This window comes from Amia ocellicauda, chromosome 4, assembly GCF_036373705.1.
Source record: "Amia ocellicauda isolate fAmiCal2 chromosome 4, fAmiCal2.hap1, whole genome shotgun sequence".
NCBI lineage: Eukaryota > Metazoa > Chordata > Actinopteri > Amiiformes > Amiidae > Amia > Amia ocellicauda.
The window spans coordinates 43,041,602-43,059,080 of NC_089853.1; the positions used below are offsets into that span (position 1 = coordinate 43,041,602).

At 39.5% G+C, this 17,479-nt stretch overlaps 2 protein-coding genes across 4 annotated transcripts; one reads left to right on the forward strand and one right to left on the reverse strand.

Moving 5' to 3' along the window:
• The first annotated feature begins 3,433 nt into the window (after positions 1–3,433).
• On the forward strand, positions 3,434–11,237 carry LOC136748540 (tripartite motif-containing protein 54). 3 transcript variants are annotated; one of them, XM_066702386.1, is made up of 11 exons: positions 3,434–3,687; positions 5,456–5,619; positions 6,640–6,814; positions 6,905–7,000; positions 7,143–7,376; positions 7,530–7,552; positions 7,639–7,763; positions 8,205–8,380; positions 8,638–9,012; positions 9,799–9,916; positions 10,240–11,237. In XM_066702386.1, exons 1-10 carry the CDS (start codon positions 3,523–3,525, stop codon positions 9,889–9,891), a joined length of 1,626 nt encoding a protein of 541 aa, XP_066558483.1. In that variant the 5' UTR covers positions 3,434–3,522; the 3' UTR covers positions 9,892–9,916; positions 10,240–11,237. The 3 variants fall into 3 exon arrangements, with proteins under 3 accessions (XP_066558483.1, XP_066558484.1, XP_066558485.1); XM_066702387.1 differs by lacking the exon at positions 10,240–11,237 and adding an exon at positions 9,401–9,517 and having other exon boundaries at positions 9,799–9,885; XM_066702388.1 differs by lacking the exons at positions 8,638–9,012; positions 10,240–11,237 and adding an exon at positions 9,401–9,517 and having other exon boundaries at positions 9,799–9,885.
• On the reverse strand, positions 11,232–12,124 carry LOC136748541 (corticoliberin-2-like). The gene has a single exon (XM_066702390.1). The coding sequence runs from the start codon at positions 12,113–12,115 to the stop codon at positions 11,585–11,587; it is 531 nt and encodes a 176-aa protein (XP_066558487.1). The 5' UTR covers positions 12,116–12,124; the 3' UTR covers positions 11,232–11,584.
• Between the last annotated feature and the right edge of the window lie 5,355 nt (positions 12,125–17,479).

A 17,479-nucleotide genomic window follows, 5' to 3' on the forward strand; every position in this document is an offset into this window, starting at 1 on the left:
CCATCAAGCATAGACTGTGTGCATCCCTCCTTTGCCCGTAAAACTTCCCAATCTTCTGGAGAGCTCAGCATTTCCACTCAGGCAGGCAAGGAATTACGAACAACGCCTAGAAATTGAAATGGTGTCTATGTGCAGGGAATATATTGCATGGGTACTCATACGGCATGAAGGCAAAGTAATGACAGCTGCAACTATAGAGAGTGTGTCTAGAAGTGTCTAGAAAATAATTAGGGTACTAAAGACTACTAAATTGGCCAACCTTAAATCTGGGAATCAAGTACTGTAACGTCATTCCTGCTTCGTTTTCATCGGACAATGAGAGTTGAATGCTAATGGCTTTTCTTCTGTCATCTTGGTTTTTGTTTGTTTTTCTGTTGAAATTAGCCGCTGGTATTTGCTAGAAAAGTCATCTGTCTAATCGCATCTGCTATACAGGCTTATTCTTGCAGGGTTAGGAATACATTTAAGATTCCCTGGTCTTGTGTATCTGCATTGCCAACATTTGGAATTCAAAAGCCAAAGGTGGGCATTAAATTGACACTCCAAAGTTGTGCAGTTTAGATGCCAAACAAATATATAAAACATTTTTCTTCCTTACTGATAAACTTCTTAGGTCAAAGTCATTTATTCACAAACACTGAAATTTGTTCTAAATTGAAGCTTCGGTCTGAGTTTTGGTGGTGGTGAAGAAAAGGGGAAACGTTAAGTTGATAGTGGAAGGAAATCTGCTTGCAGCCACATGATTGCACACTTAATTTCTAAGAACCTTAACTTTGACCTAATTGTTTTATCACCACAATGAAGCTTTTGTTAAAGAACAGATCCAACTACGCCTGAATGCATGAGTTCTCCACGAAAAGTAAAGGTTATTGTATTTTTAGCTCACCCAAGGATCAGTACTGTAGGTCTATAAATAAAGCAATTAATAGTTAATAATGGATTGGAGTACCTGTGTCCCTTTACTGAAAAGGGAAACTGTTACTGCACAGAAAAGGCGTTGGTGGAAATGTAGCTTCTCTAAATGTAAAATTTGCAAGGTTGTGTCCAAATACTAAACTAAACTTCTGGTGGGAATAGCACTGAAGTATATTCTATGGCACTGCAGTTTCTCTAAGCCACCAAGGGTCTTAAATGGCAAGTTTATGAGGGTGAAATTAAGCAAAGGGAGACCAGTTTGTTTTGATTTGTCTGTATTGGACGGTTTCTTTGAATTTGCAGTTGCTTGTCTAACATTCGCTCTGTAGCACATTTTGGAGAAGTTGTCTACAATGTTTACTACAGGTATGGTACAAGATGTAACACAACATGTGTAATAATATAACCACACATACACACAAATAATGTAGTTTTAAAGTAATGTCCAAATACTGTAGATTTGTGGTTTTGCACTGCTTTTTTGTATTTTATTTTTACTTTTGTTTAAATTGTATTATTTTGTATGAACTGCAGTAGATACAGTATTGGTACACTGTGTAAAGAGAAGGAACATGCATTTTAGGGACAGGCCAGTGTGTCTTGATCCAAACTTTGTATTCTAATGCTGGTGGGATCGACATGTTTTGATTGAATTAATTTGAATTTTGTTTGTATAGGCCCCCTCACTTGAACCTATTTCGTTAGATGATCATACTAACAATTGTCTGCATAACGATTTACAGCAGAAAAATATTATAAAATTATCAGTTAACACTCATTCCCAGTGGATATTTAAACTGAAGCAGCCTGACATCCAAAGTGATAAAAAGAAATGCAAGAATGTCCCCTCTTTTTAAATTGGTTTATTGTTCCTCCGCAGTGACATATCATTACTGCATCCATGCAGCTTGTTTGCACTGTGTACTGACTTAAAGTGTGTGTATGTGTGTAAAATCACGAGAAAATAAACCAATTTGAACATTCAAGCTACCATTTAATTGAAGCCAATTAAGCCAGTTTTAAGTGTAATATTGCACTGGTACACGTTCAGTGTTTTGAGCATTTTATCACTCCATTAGGTGAAGGTACGCCATGTCTGTTTCTAAGCCGTTGCCAGTCACTTTACTTTGCAGCTGATGTAGGGTATGAGTTTGTAGGTGAAATGTATTTTTAACTATCCAATTGTTTCTGTTCATTGGAAAATATAACCGTTACAGTGAATACTATGTGGCCAGACAGTATATGTTTTTTACGTTGGAATATATATATATATATATATATATATATATATATATATATATACACAATGTTTTAAAAAATGCATTCTTTTTTTTAAGGATTGTACTCAAAAATATGCTTTTAATCCTTTTATCTGACTAATCTTTCGCTTTGTTTTGCTCTTAAAGAAAACCTGGTTCCTGTTCAAGTCTAGAATTAAAAAAAAAAAAAAAAAGCAGGTGAACGCTACCGACATTTTCTACTACTCCTTGCAACCTGCTGCTTTGTGTCAATCTTTATGCCAATAACGTGTTTAAATGGTTTAATATTAATTTCTGGTAACCTCCCCTGCTTCTATTGGTCGTGTGATATCTGTGGTCAGTTACTATAGGAGTCCCAGAACCTCAAGCCATGCTTTTGGCACATTTTTTTTTTTAGATGTGGGAGAATGCAACCCGTATTTGAGTGAATGCATTGTTTATTGGAGCTGTATTGGATAACCGATAATGTTATTTTTGAGTCTTTTAAAAACAACTACTGGGGTTATAGTGAACGGTATTATGCTGCATTATTTTTCTTTTTTGTTCTGTTTTTAATAAAGGACCATAGTTTCAGTGGTATGTAAGTAGATGTGGCCATTAAACAATGTGTGATACAGAACTTAATGGTTAAGATCTCTTGTACATACACTTAAATAATGATTATATTAATAGTTTTATGTTTTAGCATGGTAATTTATGTACTGTATGTCTGAAAGAAACCATGGGTAATTTATCTGATTTGCTGTTGTAAAATAAATGTTTCTGATGCTTAAAAAAAGTTTGCTGTGCTTCTTGTACAAGTTTTTCCTAACTTTCGCAAAGCTCTTCTTGGTATTGCAATTCCAAGTGTTGTCCCTTTAATAATAATTATTACTTCACAAGTATTATTGCGTCAAAGTCACTTGACATCCTAGTCTCAGTGGGTTGGTATGTGTTGTTGGGGATATTTTTTTTATTGTATGTCCAAAACAAACCGAAAACAGATCAGTTTTCCACCCAGGGTAAATGCGATCAGCCACATAACTTTTTTTTAATTTTTATAAGTAGTTTTAGTCCCAAAGGATCAAGAATTTAGCATTTGTCGTACCCCCTGCAGGCATGAAGGATAATGTGGGGGTGTAACCCGAGAAGAGCACAGCTTTTGCATCACAGTCCCGCTGGTCTCTAATATGGCGAAAGAGGCAGCCCTGGAAAATGTAAAGTGACACCTGGGCTTTAAATTCTAGTTGTGTCGAGCAGACGGTGCCAGTTCAGTTCACACTAACAGCACAGCGCTCTCTGAAGACCGTCTCGCCAGGACCCGGACTCAGAGCGCTCTCCCTCTCTCCGTCACCGCGAGCCTAGTGTGATGTCGCTCCCCATGGAGTACGGCAGCTTCCTCAGAGACCAGACCATGGACAGCCTGGAGCGGCAACTCATTTGCCCGATCTGCTTGGAGGTCTTCACCAAGCCGGTCGTCATCCTGCCCTGCCAGCACAACCTGTGCCGTAAGTGCGCCAATGACATCTTTCAGGTGAGAACCGAGAGCATTTCTTCTCAGGCTGATGTTTTGGAGAGCTCTGCTGCTCTCCAGTTGACACGTCTTTTATAATGTAGTGAAAAATGGAGGAAACGCTCAGGTTTAGTTGTTTTTGTTTACATTTTTTAATCTCTTCACTATCCTCTAATTTGTGCTGAGTCATTGCTATCTATATTAGAGTAAATCTAGAGTACTAGAGTAAATCACAGGTTAAATGTTTATAAAGCAGAAAATTGTATTGAATTGTTTTTGTTGTTTTTTATATTTGGGACGAGGGAATCAATCTGCACCTTCACTTCAACCTTCTCCTTGAAATCACAAGGAATCCATGAGTAGCTGTACTGACGTGTAGCTGGCAGATATCCAGAAAGCTCGAGGGACAGACAGACATGTTTGGCTCCAGTGGCATCAACAAGACATATACAAGTAGAAAGAACCAGAAAGGTAGATTAGGCACAGAAAATACATTCACTCTGATTAGGACAAAGCCCCTAAAATGCAAAATGAATGTCAGAGCGTATTTCTGTATATAATTGTGGGAGTCGCAATGCGATTCTTATTCTTAAATAATTGATAAAAGCAACAGAACGAACCACAGCATTCTAAACGGAAAGATCATCTGAGTTACAAAAATGTCCTGATGACTTTATGGAAGGCGCTTGTGTTGGTTGTGTCAGATGTAGCAGATGTAGCAAGTGATGCCATCAGTAACATATTCAGTTTTCCTGACGATTTCCTGACCTGAAATTTCCCTAGATCTTGATTTCCAGCACGGTCTTGACATGACACTTCAAATCCTAGTGTAAATTAAGCGATCGCACAGACAAAACTGCTCAACCAACCATCAACCTAAGCCTTGGCTTGAGTAAATGAACTACTATGTTTAGACATTAGGTGGACTTTGTATTAAGTCTCATTTTGAAAGCCGAGATTTTCTGAACTGAGGCAAAGCGCAAAAAACTGAAAGAAGGTGGGGATTCGTAAGGATGGTTAGAAGAGAGATAAAGCAATATGAAAATCCATGTTTCTTAGGCAGGGTAATTGACATGATTACAGTAATTCCAGCTCCTCGGCTCTTTCTATGCTGCTGGTTGAATTGTGAAATGATGATTACAGCAGCCGTGCCAAAGCAGCTGATATCTGGTTGCCTATTTCTGGCCTCCCTTTCTTCCCCTGGGAGGAGCAACACCTGTGATCCGAGTTCTCCAGTAACCAGCCGCCAGAAACTGCTCTCGACCCACTTGTTTACAAAATCATTTACCCCTATTAAAAAAAAAAAAAAACATTGGGGCTGGGTACTCTGGATTTCAATGCCCTTCATTTGACAAGTTGACAACTGCGAGTCTGAGCTCGCAGGGAGGACAATTAGGAAATGGTTTAAATTAGATACCATCATTTTGCAACCGCAGTTTTTCGACAGTTGTAATTGCGGTGGATTCATGAGCATTTCCAGAAGCTCAATATTTGTTAAGATGCATTTCAGTGCCCCTAATGAAATAATTTACTTTAGAAACATTGACTGTGTTTTTATTTTAGGTGAATGTCAAGCAGATATTTGGTTTTGATTCTGATTAACCCTATTAACCCAGGACAAACAAATACTGAATTATATTTTGGTTACTATGGCATGAATTCATTGAGAATATGTCATGAGTAATCAGAGAAAATGACATCATAATTAAACCGATATATTTAACCCTTAAAATGTCATCAAGTTATTTTCAAGTCGGGGAAGTGAACTGCATTACACGTGAAAGGATAGCCCTCTCTGTTTCAGGCCCGGGGAACCACGGTAGGCGCGGGAGGGCGATTCAGATGCCCGTCTTGTCGGCACGAGGTGGTTCTGGACAGACACGGCGTGTACGGCCTGCAGCGCAACCTGCTGGTGGAAAATATAATCGATATCTACAAACAAGAGTCTGCCAGGTATACCTCCAGTCTCCTCTTGAGAATTTCTATCACAGTACATTTGCTAGGCGATTTGGTAGTTTTCTCTGTGGCCTTACCATCCATCTATTGCTTGCCATGGTTGTCTTTTTTCTCTTTGTTTGTGTCATGGTTTATTAACTCTCTCCAGGCTTCATCACGATTTCACCTCGCTTTTCTCACCATTGTATTCTGCAGCGAAGTGTTACCAGGATCCTTTCACTTTCGCCCCTCGGCAGCACACCTGCTGAAAACTGGAAAGTCTCTGCTAACAGTAAAAATAACCTTTTGTATGAAGCCATTTCTGTACCGTGTCAACAACATGAAACTGATTTATTCCTGTGTTGTGGCTTCAAGTTTCTTTTAATGTTCCTGCGTTACGTCTTTTAAGTATCTGCTGCCTGTTGCTCTGCCGTTACACATTCTTGAAATGCATCTCATTAGCTCCACTCTCCATCTACTCTTACATCTCTGTAACTATGAGAACGGCTCTGTAACAACCGCACAAGTCAATCATTTAACCCTTCGGCGACCTTTGGATTCTGTGATATTTTGAAGTTGTCAAAGACATCAACCTCTAACCTGCCGTGTTAACTTGTGCCCTCATATCTGCAGCATTACCAAGCACTGGAGGAACTAGCAGCTTAAATCAAGATCTATTTTTAGGTGGTGATCCCAGGGTAACCATCTGCTGAAACCTATTGTCTCTCCCTCCCTGTAATAAGCCCCTGTAAAACCAAACGGTCTCTGCTTGTCATTAAACTGATCCTCTGTGTGATGATATTCAAAGGCATAATAAATAAAACCACAGGGGACTTCAGGAAGGTCCGTGCTGAGTTCATACAGAAACATCATAACAATCTTAGAAGATTATTTCAATACTCCATTATCTTTCAACACAGTTTACTCGATTCTGCCGTGATTATATTATTCTTTCCTAACATATCATGAGTATACGGACGTTAATACATGGACTTGAGTGTTTTTGGTCTTTCCCCCCCACCTTGAAACAATATCCAGCTCCAGACCTCTGCCCAAGCCCACGGGTCACCCCACCTGTGTGGAACACGAGGACGAGAAGGTCAACATCTACTGTATGACCTGCGAAGTTCCCACCTGCTCACTGTGTAAGGTGTTTGGCTCACACAAAGACTGCCAGGTCGCCCCACTACCTGATGTTTACAAGCAACAGAAGGTGAGCTATGCTGGGGTACAACTTGAGCACTGAGATGTATGTCCTAAGGTAAGGGGGCACTACCATTTATCGACCGGTTTCTTTTGATAGACCGAGCTCAGCGATGGCATCGGATGTCTGGTTGCAGCCAATGACCGTGTGCAGGCCTTCATCGGCCAGCTGGAGGACACCTGCAGAAACATTGAGGTGTGTTGGGGACCAGTTGGAAACCCAATACGTTGGGTATTTCTGGGCCCAGTGCATATTGAGACAGAGTTATTAGAGAATAGAATAGAAAGCCTGAGTCGGAATCACAATAGCAGTGCTCTCCCTCCTCGTGTGACTGCAGGAAAACTGCAAAAGCCAGAAGCAGACGCTGGTTGAGAAGTTTGACCGCATGTACACCATCCTGGAGGAGAGGAAGAAGATCATGATGCAGAGGATCACCTACGAGCAGGAGGAGAAGACCTCAAACATGCGCTCCCTCATCAACATGTATGGGACGCACATCGAAGCCAACTCAAAATTGGTGGAGACGGCTCTGCAGTCCATGGAGGAGCCACAGATGGCTGGCTTTCTGCAGGTAGGACTTCATGTTTGGTGTGTGAATAAGATACAGAAAAGAACATTCCGTGAAGACACTAAGAGGTTGCCAGTTTTAAGAGGTTATTATTTTGCCTGCTTTATACTTGGACACTTTCCTCATGGCATCTTTTGTATTTGTTCTTTTTTATAGAGTGCGAGAAATCTGATTGAAAAGTAAGTGTCTCCGTTTTGCTTGCTTGTCAAAGTCAGCACACAGTCCAGTGTTGTGTGCGTCTGTGACTCTGCCTGATTTCCTTTAGACTCACGGAGGCAACAAACTCCTCCACGGTGGAGTCTCTGGAGCTGGGCTACGAGAACATGGATCACTACAGAGTGGATTTCAATGCCGAGGAGAGAGTGCTCTACCAGCTGGACTTTGTCAAAAGTAAATACCAGCAGACCGTAGCCTAAATGGTGAGGTTGGTGTTTCTTATTTTTAGTTGCCCTGGTGTTCAGGGGAGTTCTTGTAGTTGGCAGGTGAGTGGCTCTAGTAAGAGTCATGTTCCTGTTCCTTATTCTGTACGGACAGGAATACAGTGGGAATTGCTGGGCAGCTTCAATCTGCGCTCTGATTAGTTCATCTTCCTAAACCACATATCACTATCCCTGTTTGTAAGCACTGGAGGAAAAATGTCAATCAGGTTCTACAGCTGAAAAGGACGTAGTTGGAGGTCTCCAGAGATGGCATGACACCAGGCAGATTCAAGATTAGGACCCTTCTCTCTCTCTTTTATTTTTGTTTCATCCATTGCACAGACATTATTAGACGATTAGAGATCACAGTCGTGGAGCATATGGGTCTCTTTAATGGGAATCTTGTTTCTAGTGGAAGAGGAGGTGGAGGAGGCCGGGGACGAGGAGCCTGAGCAGGGGGCGGTGGAGGAGAGTGAAGAAGCCCTGGTGAAGAGCGTCTTTGGGGAGACAGAGGAGGCCAAGGGGCAGGTTGAGGGCTACGTCAAGAAAGAGGAAGCAGCGGACAAGGAGGGAGCTGGTGACCAGCAGGTATTCCGCTCACCCAGTGGCCATTTGCTGCTTAGTGAGATCAATTTCATTCACAATTTGTCGGTATGGTGTCAATCATTCCCTATAGTCACTGTTGTGTAACTGTAGTTGTAAAGTTTTTCTAACACAAATGCTGTTTAAATGTGAAAGCTCACTGTGGTTTGAAGTTGCATAGCTAAATCATGGCTTGGTGGAGCCTGTGGAGCAATACATGCTGCCGGGTTTTTCTGCTCTTGTTAATGTTTGTTTCTTACAAGGACGACCCGGAGCCATCTCTTGAGGAGCATGATGCAAATGACTTGGAGATACAAGGACTTTTGGCAGAGGCCAGTGATGAGACCAGGCTCTATCCAAGCTGGTATAAGTCCAATGCTTGGCAGGTAGTTAGTCCCACCATGGGCCTGTCCAGTGAGCCTCTGGAGAGCACAAACTCAAACCCTCAGCCAAAGGGGGACCCCAGGCAGCTGTGGATGACCACTGATTTCATCCCGGTGGCCACAGATGACGTAGCCGGTCCTGTGCTGAGAGGAGGGCCGGAGATTTGCCAGGACTGTGTGCCCCTGGCTGTGGAGAGGGCTGGGGTCAGTGAAAGGCCTGCCAGTCAGCTCAGCCTGGCACTGGCACCTGTACAGGTCAGTGCGGACAGACCAGGCCGACCCACTGTGCTCATTCATCAAGTCACGGCTGCATCATGGCCTTCATTTCAGTCAGTCTCTGAGTCAGTCTTTGTCAGTTACCTGTCTGTATAGAGAAGGACCTCATTAGATGTCTTCTGCATTCTTGTTTCCCCAGCACATCTTTCAATGAATTCTGAACCATTTTCCACAAACAAAAACCACAATATTCTTGCATAGAATCAGCATAGATACCCCAGCTCTTTCTGAAATGTCACATAAATACCACTACTGCAATGTCTAAGATGTCTAGTGATGTTCCTTCTCTGCTTGTGGAGCTGTGGATTTTAGTCCTGTCCCATTTTCTCATCACCTTCATTTCACACTGCTTGTTGTCCCTCACTAGGCCGTTGTCCTCTTCCTCACCATGTTGGGCATGGTGGCCGTCCTGCAGCGTGTCTGGAGTCACATTCAGTGTGGCGCTTGCACTTAGCAAGGCTGGAGGGAGCTTGACTGAACAAAGGTATTAGGCCTCTTGGGACCCCTATGATACCCAACTGAGCACTTATTTTCCATCGCACACATCTCATCTTAGCATCACGTGTTGCCAGCTTGTTCTGTCATTGTGCAGTCATTTCCGCAGTCACCCCTTTGACTATGAAGCAGCTCTGCGGTTAAAGGATACTGGGGACTATGACTAGAAGACCCTGAGGGTTCTTAAGATGATGGAGGAGTCAGAGAGAGAGAGGGTGCAATAGTCACGCTATCCGTTTTGAATGTGTGTTCCCTCCCCTCCTTTTCTAGGGTCTTGTCTCCGCAGATGGGAGAGTGACAGAGCAGAGCACTGAGCTGCCCTCTGAGCCCAGCCCTATTTCCTCCTTGTGGCTCGACATGTAGAAGGAAAGGCAGGCAAGGTGCAAAGGTGGGTGTTGGTCCATCTCTATAGAGCCCCAAGCTGCCAATTGATATCCTGCTCCAGCCCTAGTGGACAATACTTTGGGCTTCTGGAGCTACGTATTCTCAAGGTCAGCTTAAGGCGTAGTCACTCTCACTGAAATAATATTTGATTTACTTGATGACCTCATTGCTTCGCTTAGCTTCCATAAGAATGTGAAAGTGCTTGTGGCATGAAAGGGATTGCTTGGCATTGTGTCTCTGTGTACCATTACTACATAACGCCTTCTTACAATATTAGTTAGAGTGTCCCAGAATGCCCAGAATATAATATGGTTCCATTCATTACAGAGAGAACATGGAATTCCTGTAGAGAATCCCAACCCAGCACCATCGCTCCCAACGACACCAAACGCAGAGCCCGTGCGACACCTCTTTTCATTTTCCTGGTTAAATGCCCTCGCCAAAAAGAAGAAATAAAGCACGAAGGCACCCCTGGTTTTGTGTTCACAATATTCCAGAGATCATCTGCTGAAAAAGCAAATCGGGAAGATGGGACTGTAATGAGCTGGGGTGGATTTATGAAGACAAAAATAGAAGCCTGCTGGAAATCTGCATGCATAGAATTTGCCATTTGCTGAGCGCAATAACTTTAATAATTAAAACAGTATATAGATTTGTTACTAAGAGGTCTTAAAAAACAAAGCAAATGATTATACAGCAAACACTGAGGATTCGTTTCACTTAAATGTCTTAAAATTTACACTTTTGTACTTTTGATTTTAGGTTTACTGCAGATAATAGTTATTGCTACAATTTATTTTCAAGAAGAGTGGTGCAATTTCCCTGACTGTTGTTCAGTATGGACTGTTATGTGTTTTAATTAAAAAAACAAACACAAAAAAACATTCATTACTACAGTTATTTACCACTGGATTCAGTATATTTATCTCAAGACTTTGTTGTATGGTAATAAAGAGCTACTATAGGTAGAGGTGCTAGTTTAAGTCAATTTGTTTTCCTTCCATTTGAAAAATAATTGAGTGAACCCAGAATTGTGAGAACATTTTTCTTTAAACAAAAGCCAACATTTGTTTAGAAAAGGAATTTTAAAATAAATAAAAAAAACTGTTGCTTGTTCTTTAATACTAGTAAGTCTTAATGTAATGAGCATTTTGGCATATTTGTGCTGAGAGATTAATGAGAATATTTACATTTTTGGAGTCACAGGTTCTCATCAAGAACAGAAAAGCAAAAAAGCAATTAGGAAAAGTCATGTAAGTTGAATTATTAACATTGATTTTATTTTTAAATCTGAGAGCCTAGCTTTAAAACCCCACGTATGCTAATATGGTAGAGCTAGTTCAAATGCATTTCACTACAAACAATGTTACAATCAGTATTTACCATCAGCACTTTGTATCAAAATATCTCATTTGAATCATTAGTGTCAAAAAACGTGAATTATAACAGCAAATATTTACCTTGGAGAGCGGACTCAGTTGTTGATTAATTTTATTCTCTACATCTTAAAACCATAAAATAAATACTGCACTGTTTTTTTTTTGTTTGTTTTGTTTTTTGTTTTTTACATTCAGCAGGGAAAATAGAGTTAATATATTTAACAACAAATACTCATCATATTCCATTAAAATTGTACAGTGGATGAGCTATGAACAGCAGATTATTCTAACCTTCACTTCCCTATGGCTTGCATTAGTTTTTTATTATTCATGGCTTTTTGGGCCATTTTCTCAGCTTTGGCCATTTCTAGAAACTCTCTGAGCAAATGAAATGTGAGATCCAGGGAGTTGGGTTTGCCTTTGGCCTCAAGCCTCTTCGATCGCATCTCTTCCTTCTCGTTGCGGACATCTTCCAAGCTTGTCTTCTGCCCGGTGGCGGAGCACACCTGACTTAACCCTTTCTTGGCCAGGAGGGCGTCCTCTTCCAGTGCAGAATCATTGTCCGGCTCAGGGATCAGCTCCACGCTGTCCGTCTGCGATGCGGGCTGCTGCTGTTTTGCCCACAGCTCATAGTCTGTGCTGCTGAGCCTCCTGCTCTGCTGTTTGGGGATGTCTGCAGGATGGCATTCACTCGACGATGGCAAGATTAAGACCAGCAAAGATGAGACCAGGAGAAGAAACTTGCTCATGGCTTTTCCCCCTCTGGCTATCCCAACCTGCGGGTGGGGGGGAGAATACACCAAACAGCATGCAGTAAAACACATCTGCACCTCAAAGACAAGCTACTGTCGGGGAAGCTGACGTGAATCCTTGCTAAGACATGGCCAGTCTAGTAGGTCCTAAGTTCAATGACGTTCAGAATCAAGGATATTGTAAGAATTACTTCTGCAAACCTCAGTGTGCTTGAAATACATCACAGAGATTCAAACCAACACTTTTTTGTCTGAATTAAATTACAGTTATTTATAGTAAATCCGACTAAAAATGGAAGTGATACTTACAAAGTCCCTGTCGAAGAAAACCTCCTGTTTCCTGTGCGATGCCAGACTGAAGTATTGTTGTTCAGCGCAGGGAGTGGAGTGACAGACCCCCTTATATAGCCCACCGCCGCCGCACACTATTCCATGGGGCCTGGCGTTGTGTGTTGGAGCAGAAACAGAACTGTTGTTATTTTTTCAGCTGCCTTCCCGTCTTCTCAGAGAAGTGACCTGAGACCGGAGATCGCAGGAGAACGCTGATGTCTCTGACGTCGCAGAGATGGAATCTGTGAATCAGTGAGCTGAGAATGTCTTCATTAAAATATACCGAGGCGCATCGTTTCTGGTCTGAAGTCAAGCAGGGCAGCATTTACATAACTGTGTGAAACCCACAACTTTTTAATTTAATTCAAACATAGTCAAATTATATTATTATTAGTAGCAGTATGTAGGTCATTCGATTTCATGTAACACATTAGAAGTACTGTGATTTTCAGTTTCCTCGCATACAATTGTTGTTCAGAGATATTGTTGGATGAATGAATGAATGAATTAATTAATTATGATGCTGTTTTAAAACCTGTACTATACACTTTTTTCCAGCCTGAGGTATCTCTCATAATACAGTATATAAAGGCATTTGTTCCTTGAATCTAGATAATATAAATCCTTGCTTTTTAAATGATAAAATAAAGATTGATCATAGTGCCTCTCTATACCTCTTTCTGTGTTTACACCATTTTTAAGACAACCAGTTTGGTCTTATTATATGTAGATATGTAATATTGATGTCTGATATATTACTGTTATCGTGTGTATTAGATTATGAAGGTCACAATATGAATAATAATTATTGCGGTCCTGCTGTAATGCACACTGGCAGTGATGTGTTAAGAGTGAAACATTTCAGTTATCTGCAGAAAGATGAGCTATCAACATGATGTAACGTGCTTTTAATCAGTATTGTGCATATTTTAATTTCCAGAAACTAGTTTATATTTTCTGCTTTATGATATATCCACTTTGGTACATAATACATTTAATTTGTTATTTTTTAATTGAACAGCCCCTAATCTCTTTAAGCACACTAAGATCATTTTGAGAACCCATTTGTGACTGATTATATAAGAATCCATTGATAACTAACCCACATTGCTTCTGTCCACAGACTTGCCTCTATAAACACTCTATAAGCCACTTATAACCTCGTTACAATAATACAATAACAATAAACACTATTTTTCACAATTGTTTTGCTTCACAAATCTAACTTTCTTATTTTTATTTTACATTGGTACTAGATTTTTTACTTTTACTATTAGGGAAATATGGCAGAAAAATCTGACTGCAGAAAATAATTTAAAAAAAAAGCTTCTTAAACCACCCTGTAATTATTTTTTATTTTTCTTGCGAACTACATTGTGGAAGTTTAGGCTCTGAGACTCCAGACAAGGCGCTCTGGGATCAGTCGCCGGTCCCTGATCAGTGCTAACGTTCAGATCCATCTCCCAGCAGGCCGTTAATTACCGCGCCCCCTGCGCTCCCGGGATCTGCACTGGGACTCGTCAGGCTCACGGAGACGCTGTTTGTCTGGGTTTCAAACTTTCCTCTGACAAGGGGCCTGTCAGAGATGTCAAAACCATCAATAAGCCCCAAAGATGAATAAACACACAGCAAATAATCAAGCATTCCCAAGGCACTGTGGTGTTGAAAAGTCAGTTTATTTAAAGTCTTATTTTTACAGTCCAGGTGGCACAAAGCTTCGTTTTTATTTCTGTATTTATTTATTTATTTCACACAACACCACAACATGAAACGCCAGCTCGTCTCCAGATGGGTTTGACCTGGGCTAAATTTACTTTAGTGTCACTCCAGCAGGCCTCTCGAAACAGGCTACACTAACTGTGCACTCAGTTTATTTGAAATGTTATGTCTGGCAAATCTGTGTTTTTTCCTTTTTCAAGTATCCTCATCTTACATGCATAAACAAACTGATTTGCAAACTTTTTTGCTCCAGAGAAATAATTACTCTTAGGTTCACAACAGCAATTGTAGATGTTTTTAAGGTCTGTCAAGAGACAATATTTCATGCAGAAAAGACATTTTGCATGAGAGTAAACTTTTGATAGTTTCGTTTTTTCTAAATTAGCATTAAAATCTACTTATTTTGTTTAGACACATCATTTTGAAATACTTGTTCATGTTCATGTTTTGCACAGTCCAAAAAAAAAACAACAACGACAAAACACACACAGCAATCAAGTCGATAATTCCTTCTTTGACTTCATTGATCTGTGCTGAAGGTCACAATGAAAGTCAAATGAAGTCGGGTGGCGAGATCATCGCTTTCTCCGTCTTTTTTTTATTGAGAAAGTGCTTCATGGGCTGACGAACCTGAGATTGACCATAGATGTTACCATTCTCAGGTTAGACAGTCCTGGAAGCACCACTCTGAACGACAGGGCCGAAGTCTTCTTGGGTAACGCACTTTTGAGTGCAATCTCCTGTTCACTTCGACTGAACATCTAAGAAGGCCGAAGTTCCATTTCCAATTCAAGTTTTACACAAGTAACCCACAGAACTGCAACAAAACACAGGAGAGAAAAGACGATTCGGTATGTGTGAAAATATTTACAAATCTAAGGCTTAGTATTACTGAGTATACAGATGTTTTTGTTTCTTTCATTTAAAGTGGAAACCCAAACTAAAAACAATGGACAGAAACCCTTTGATGACCTGCTCAAACAATGTATTCATCAAATGTATTAAGTCAGATATATATACATATATTCCAGTAACTATTATTGTTAGTATTTATAAAAGGGAAAAACATTGTAATTCATTTAGTTTACAAACATTTTAAAAATAACCCTTTAATCATCCATTCATTCCAATTTCACTTTACATAATTGTGCCTTGGTTGACTCTAACATCTAATCACTTTACATAATCTTCACCTAAGATATTTCTAATGTATTTACTTTGGTACATGAATATATATATATATATATATATATATATATATATATATATTTATATAGTATTCTTTTAAAAGGTGCCAACAATGACTAACAGTAGAACAATCAGAGTCTGTTAACACATTGCTGTTGTTTGCTAGCCTTTGCAGCTTCACAAAGTCTCTGAATTGCACCTATTCTCATTTCAAAGCTTTCTGATAATAATATATTTTTAAGATGTAAGATATAAAAAGAAATGTATTTGGAAATGCACAGCTTGTTCAACAAACAAGGACACAACTTCTAAAATAAAGTATAGTGATGTAACATTTTCCCATTAGACTGAATTAAACTGACTGAACGGTTGAATTAAAGGTCACCAAGATGAGAAGTAAAATAGGGCGAAGGAGATTATTCCATGTGTCATACATGCATGCATGCTTTAGGAATGCTAAAAATAAGTTTGTATTACATATTTCTGTTCTGTTACTCTTTGCTTGCAGGCCACCTTTTAACGAAGACGATCCAAAAACGGGGTTTTCAGAAGGTTATGCTACGAGACATATTTTACTTTTTTTTTACATTACATTTTAAACAACCTTTTAAAATTAAAGTAGTATAAGACTTTATTGTTTGAATGCACATTAAAAAATGCATGTATTCAAGTTTTTTTTGTATTATTGAATTCAATTAAAATTTCCCTCCACGTCATGGAAGACATTTGGACTGTTTTTTAATAAATTAAATTATTGTAAAATATTGAGCCCGTTTAGCAATTCAGAATTCGAATATAGAGCTATTCCATTGAAGTTCTTCTTGTAAGAGTGGACCAAGGACTCGATTTGGTCGAAACGTAGGTTCAACCGCCAATCACAGATGACAATATAAATATACAGATTTGTAATTAGTGGTTGGTGATTTGGCTATCATATACATATACATATATATATATATCGTCTCTCTATATATAGGTATATCCACTGCTCTAGTTAATTCACTACCAGAGAACACCTGATGTATATTCATTTCCTCTTGAATGTTTGGCATATGTGTTTTAATATGCTACACCTCCAAATTGCTCTCAGTTACACAGCAATCTGCGAACAAGCCCATATACGGGTCGAAAGCCTTGTACCTGAAGGGCAACTCAAACCACAGCCCCTGTAACCCTTTGGTGACTGATGCCTGTCTTTGGGATGACTTGCCTTCTTGTTAAGAAAGTCCTACATGTTCATTGTCTTTTAGCTATTAGGCCGTTGTGTCCTATTAATTCAAAATATGTAGATTCATCAAAAATATGTTTTTTGTTTGCTATTATTTCTTTTTTTATGAAGTGTCTTCTCTGATGTTTACTACAAAACTAGAATGCAAAAGTTACGGAGCTAGGGGTTTCATGTGGAAATCCTTTTAATGTTGCAATGTATACAGTTTATTACACTACAGTGTAGCTAAGAGCCTTATAAGACCCACATTGTTAATTCTTATTTCATTCCCTTGGTCTATAACATTAGGTGGTTTAAACTTTCCACGAGAAATAGAGCAGGAAGTGCCACATGATTATTTTTGCCAAGTACGTATTAAGGGAGAAAAAACAATCTAACAGAGAATGTGCTAATTATGCATAAATTATTAAATTATGTTATGTATAATTTGTTTAAATCAGGAATTAATTTGAAGTAAAGTGGTAATCGTTGAATATCATTCCAAATGTTTTGTTTGATGTAAATCCTAAAGGATTAAAAGTAATTCTCAAGCTCGTGAAAAAAGGTTCAATACAAAAATCTGGTTCTTTGTAAGGGATGCAAAATTATTCCAGGAACTAAAAACGGTTAACAATGCCAGTTACAGGGCTGTGTGCTCTGATGTGCTTCTGAATGTAATCGTAATTATCGCACTTTTCTGTAATGTTATCCCACCTGGAAATAAGCGCCAAATTCACTGGGGGAAAATGCAAATTCTTAGATCATCTCCATCCCTTACAGTTACCTGACCAGAGGATAGTATATTGTGATTTAATTCCATACTGCCATGAAAATGGGTTAAATGAGGCCTGGCTTTAAAATGAATTGCAATTGCCAAGACAAATAATTTCAAGTGCAATTTCCATGTATTTCCTGCTTTTTACAGCTAACATAAAAGTAAAAATATTAATAAAAACATTAAGTAAAATATAAATTGAATACGGAAGCCAATG

Bases quoted from the DNA above. Each gene is read 5' to 3' on its own strand.
- LOC136748540 (XM_066702386.1), top strand. From the start codon at position 3,523: ATGTCGCTCCCCATGGAGTACGGCAGCTTCCTCAGAGACCAGACCATG. The intron at 5,620-6,639 runs GTATACCTCCAG...AACAATATCCAG, and splicing joins TACAAACAAGAGTCTGCCAG to CTCCAGACCTCTGCCCAAGC. The intron at 7,553-7,638 runs GTAAGTGTCTCC...GATTTCCTTTAG, and splicing joins GCGAGAAATCTGATTGAAAA to ACTCACGGAGGCAACAAACT.
- LOC136748541 (XM_066702390.1), bottom strand. From the start codon at position 12,115: ATGTGTTTTACTGCATGCTGTTTGGTGTATTCTCCCCCCCACCCGCAG.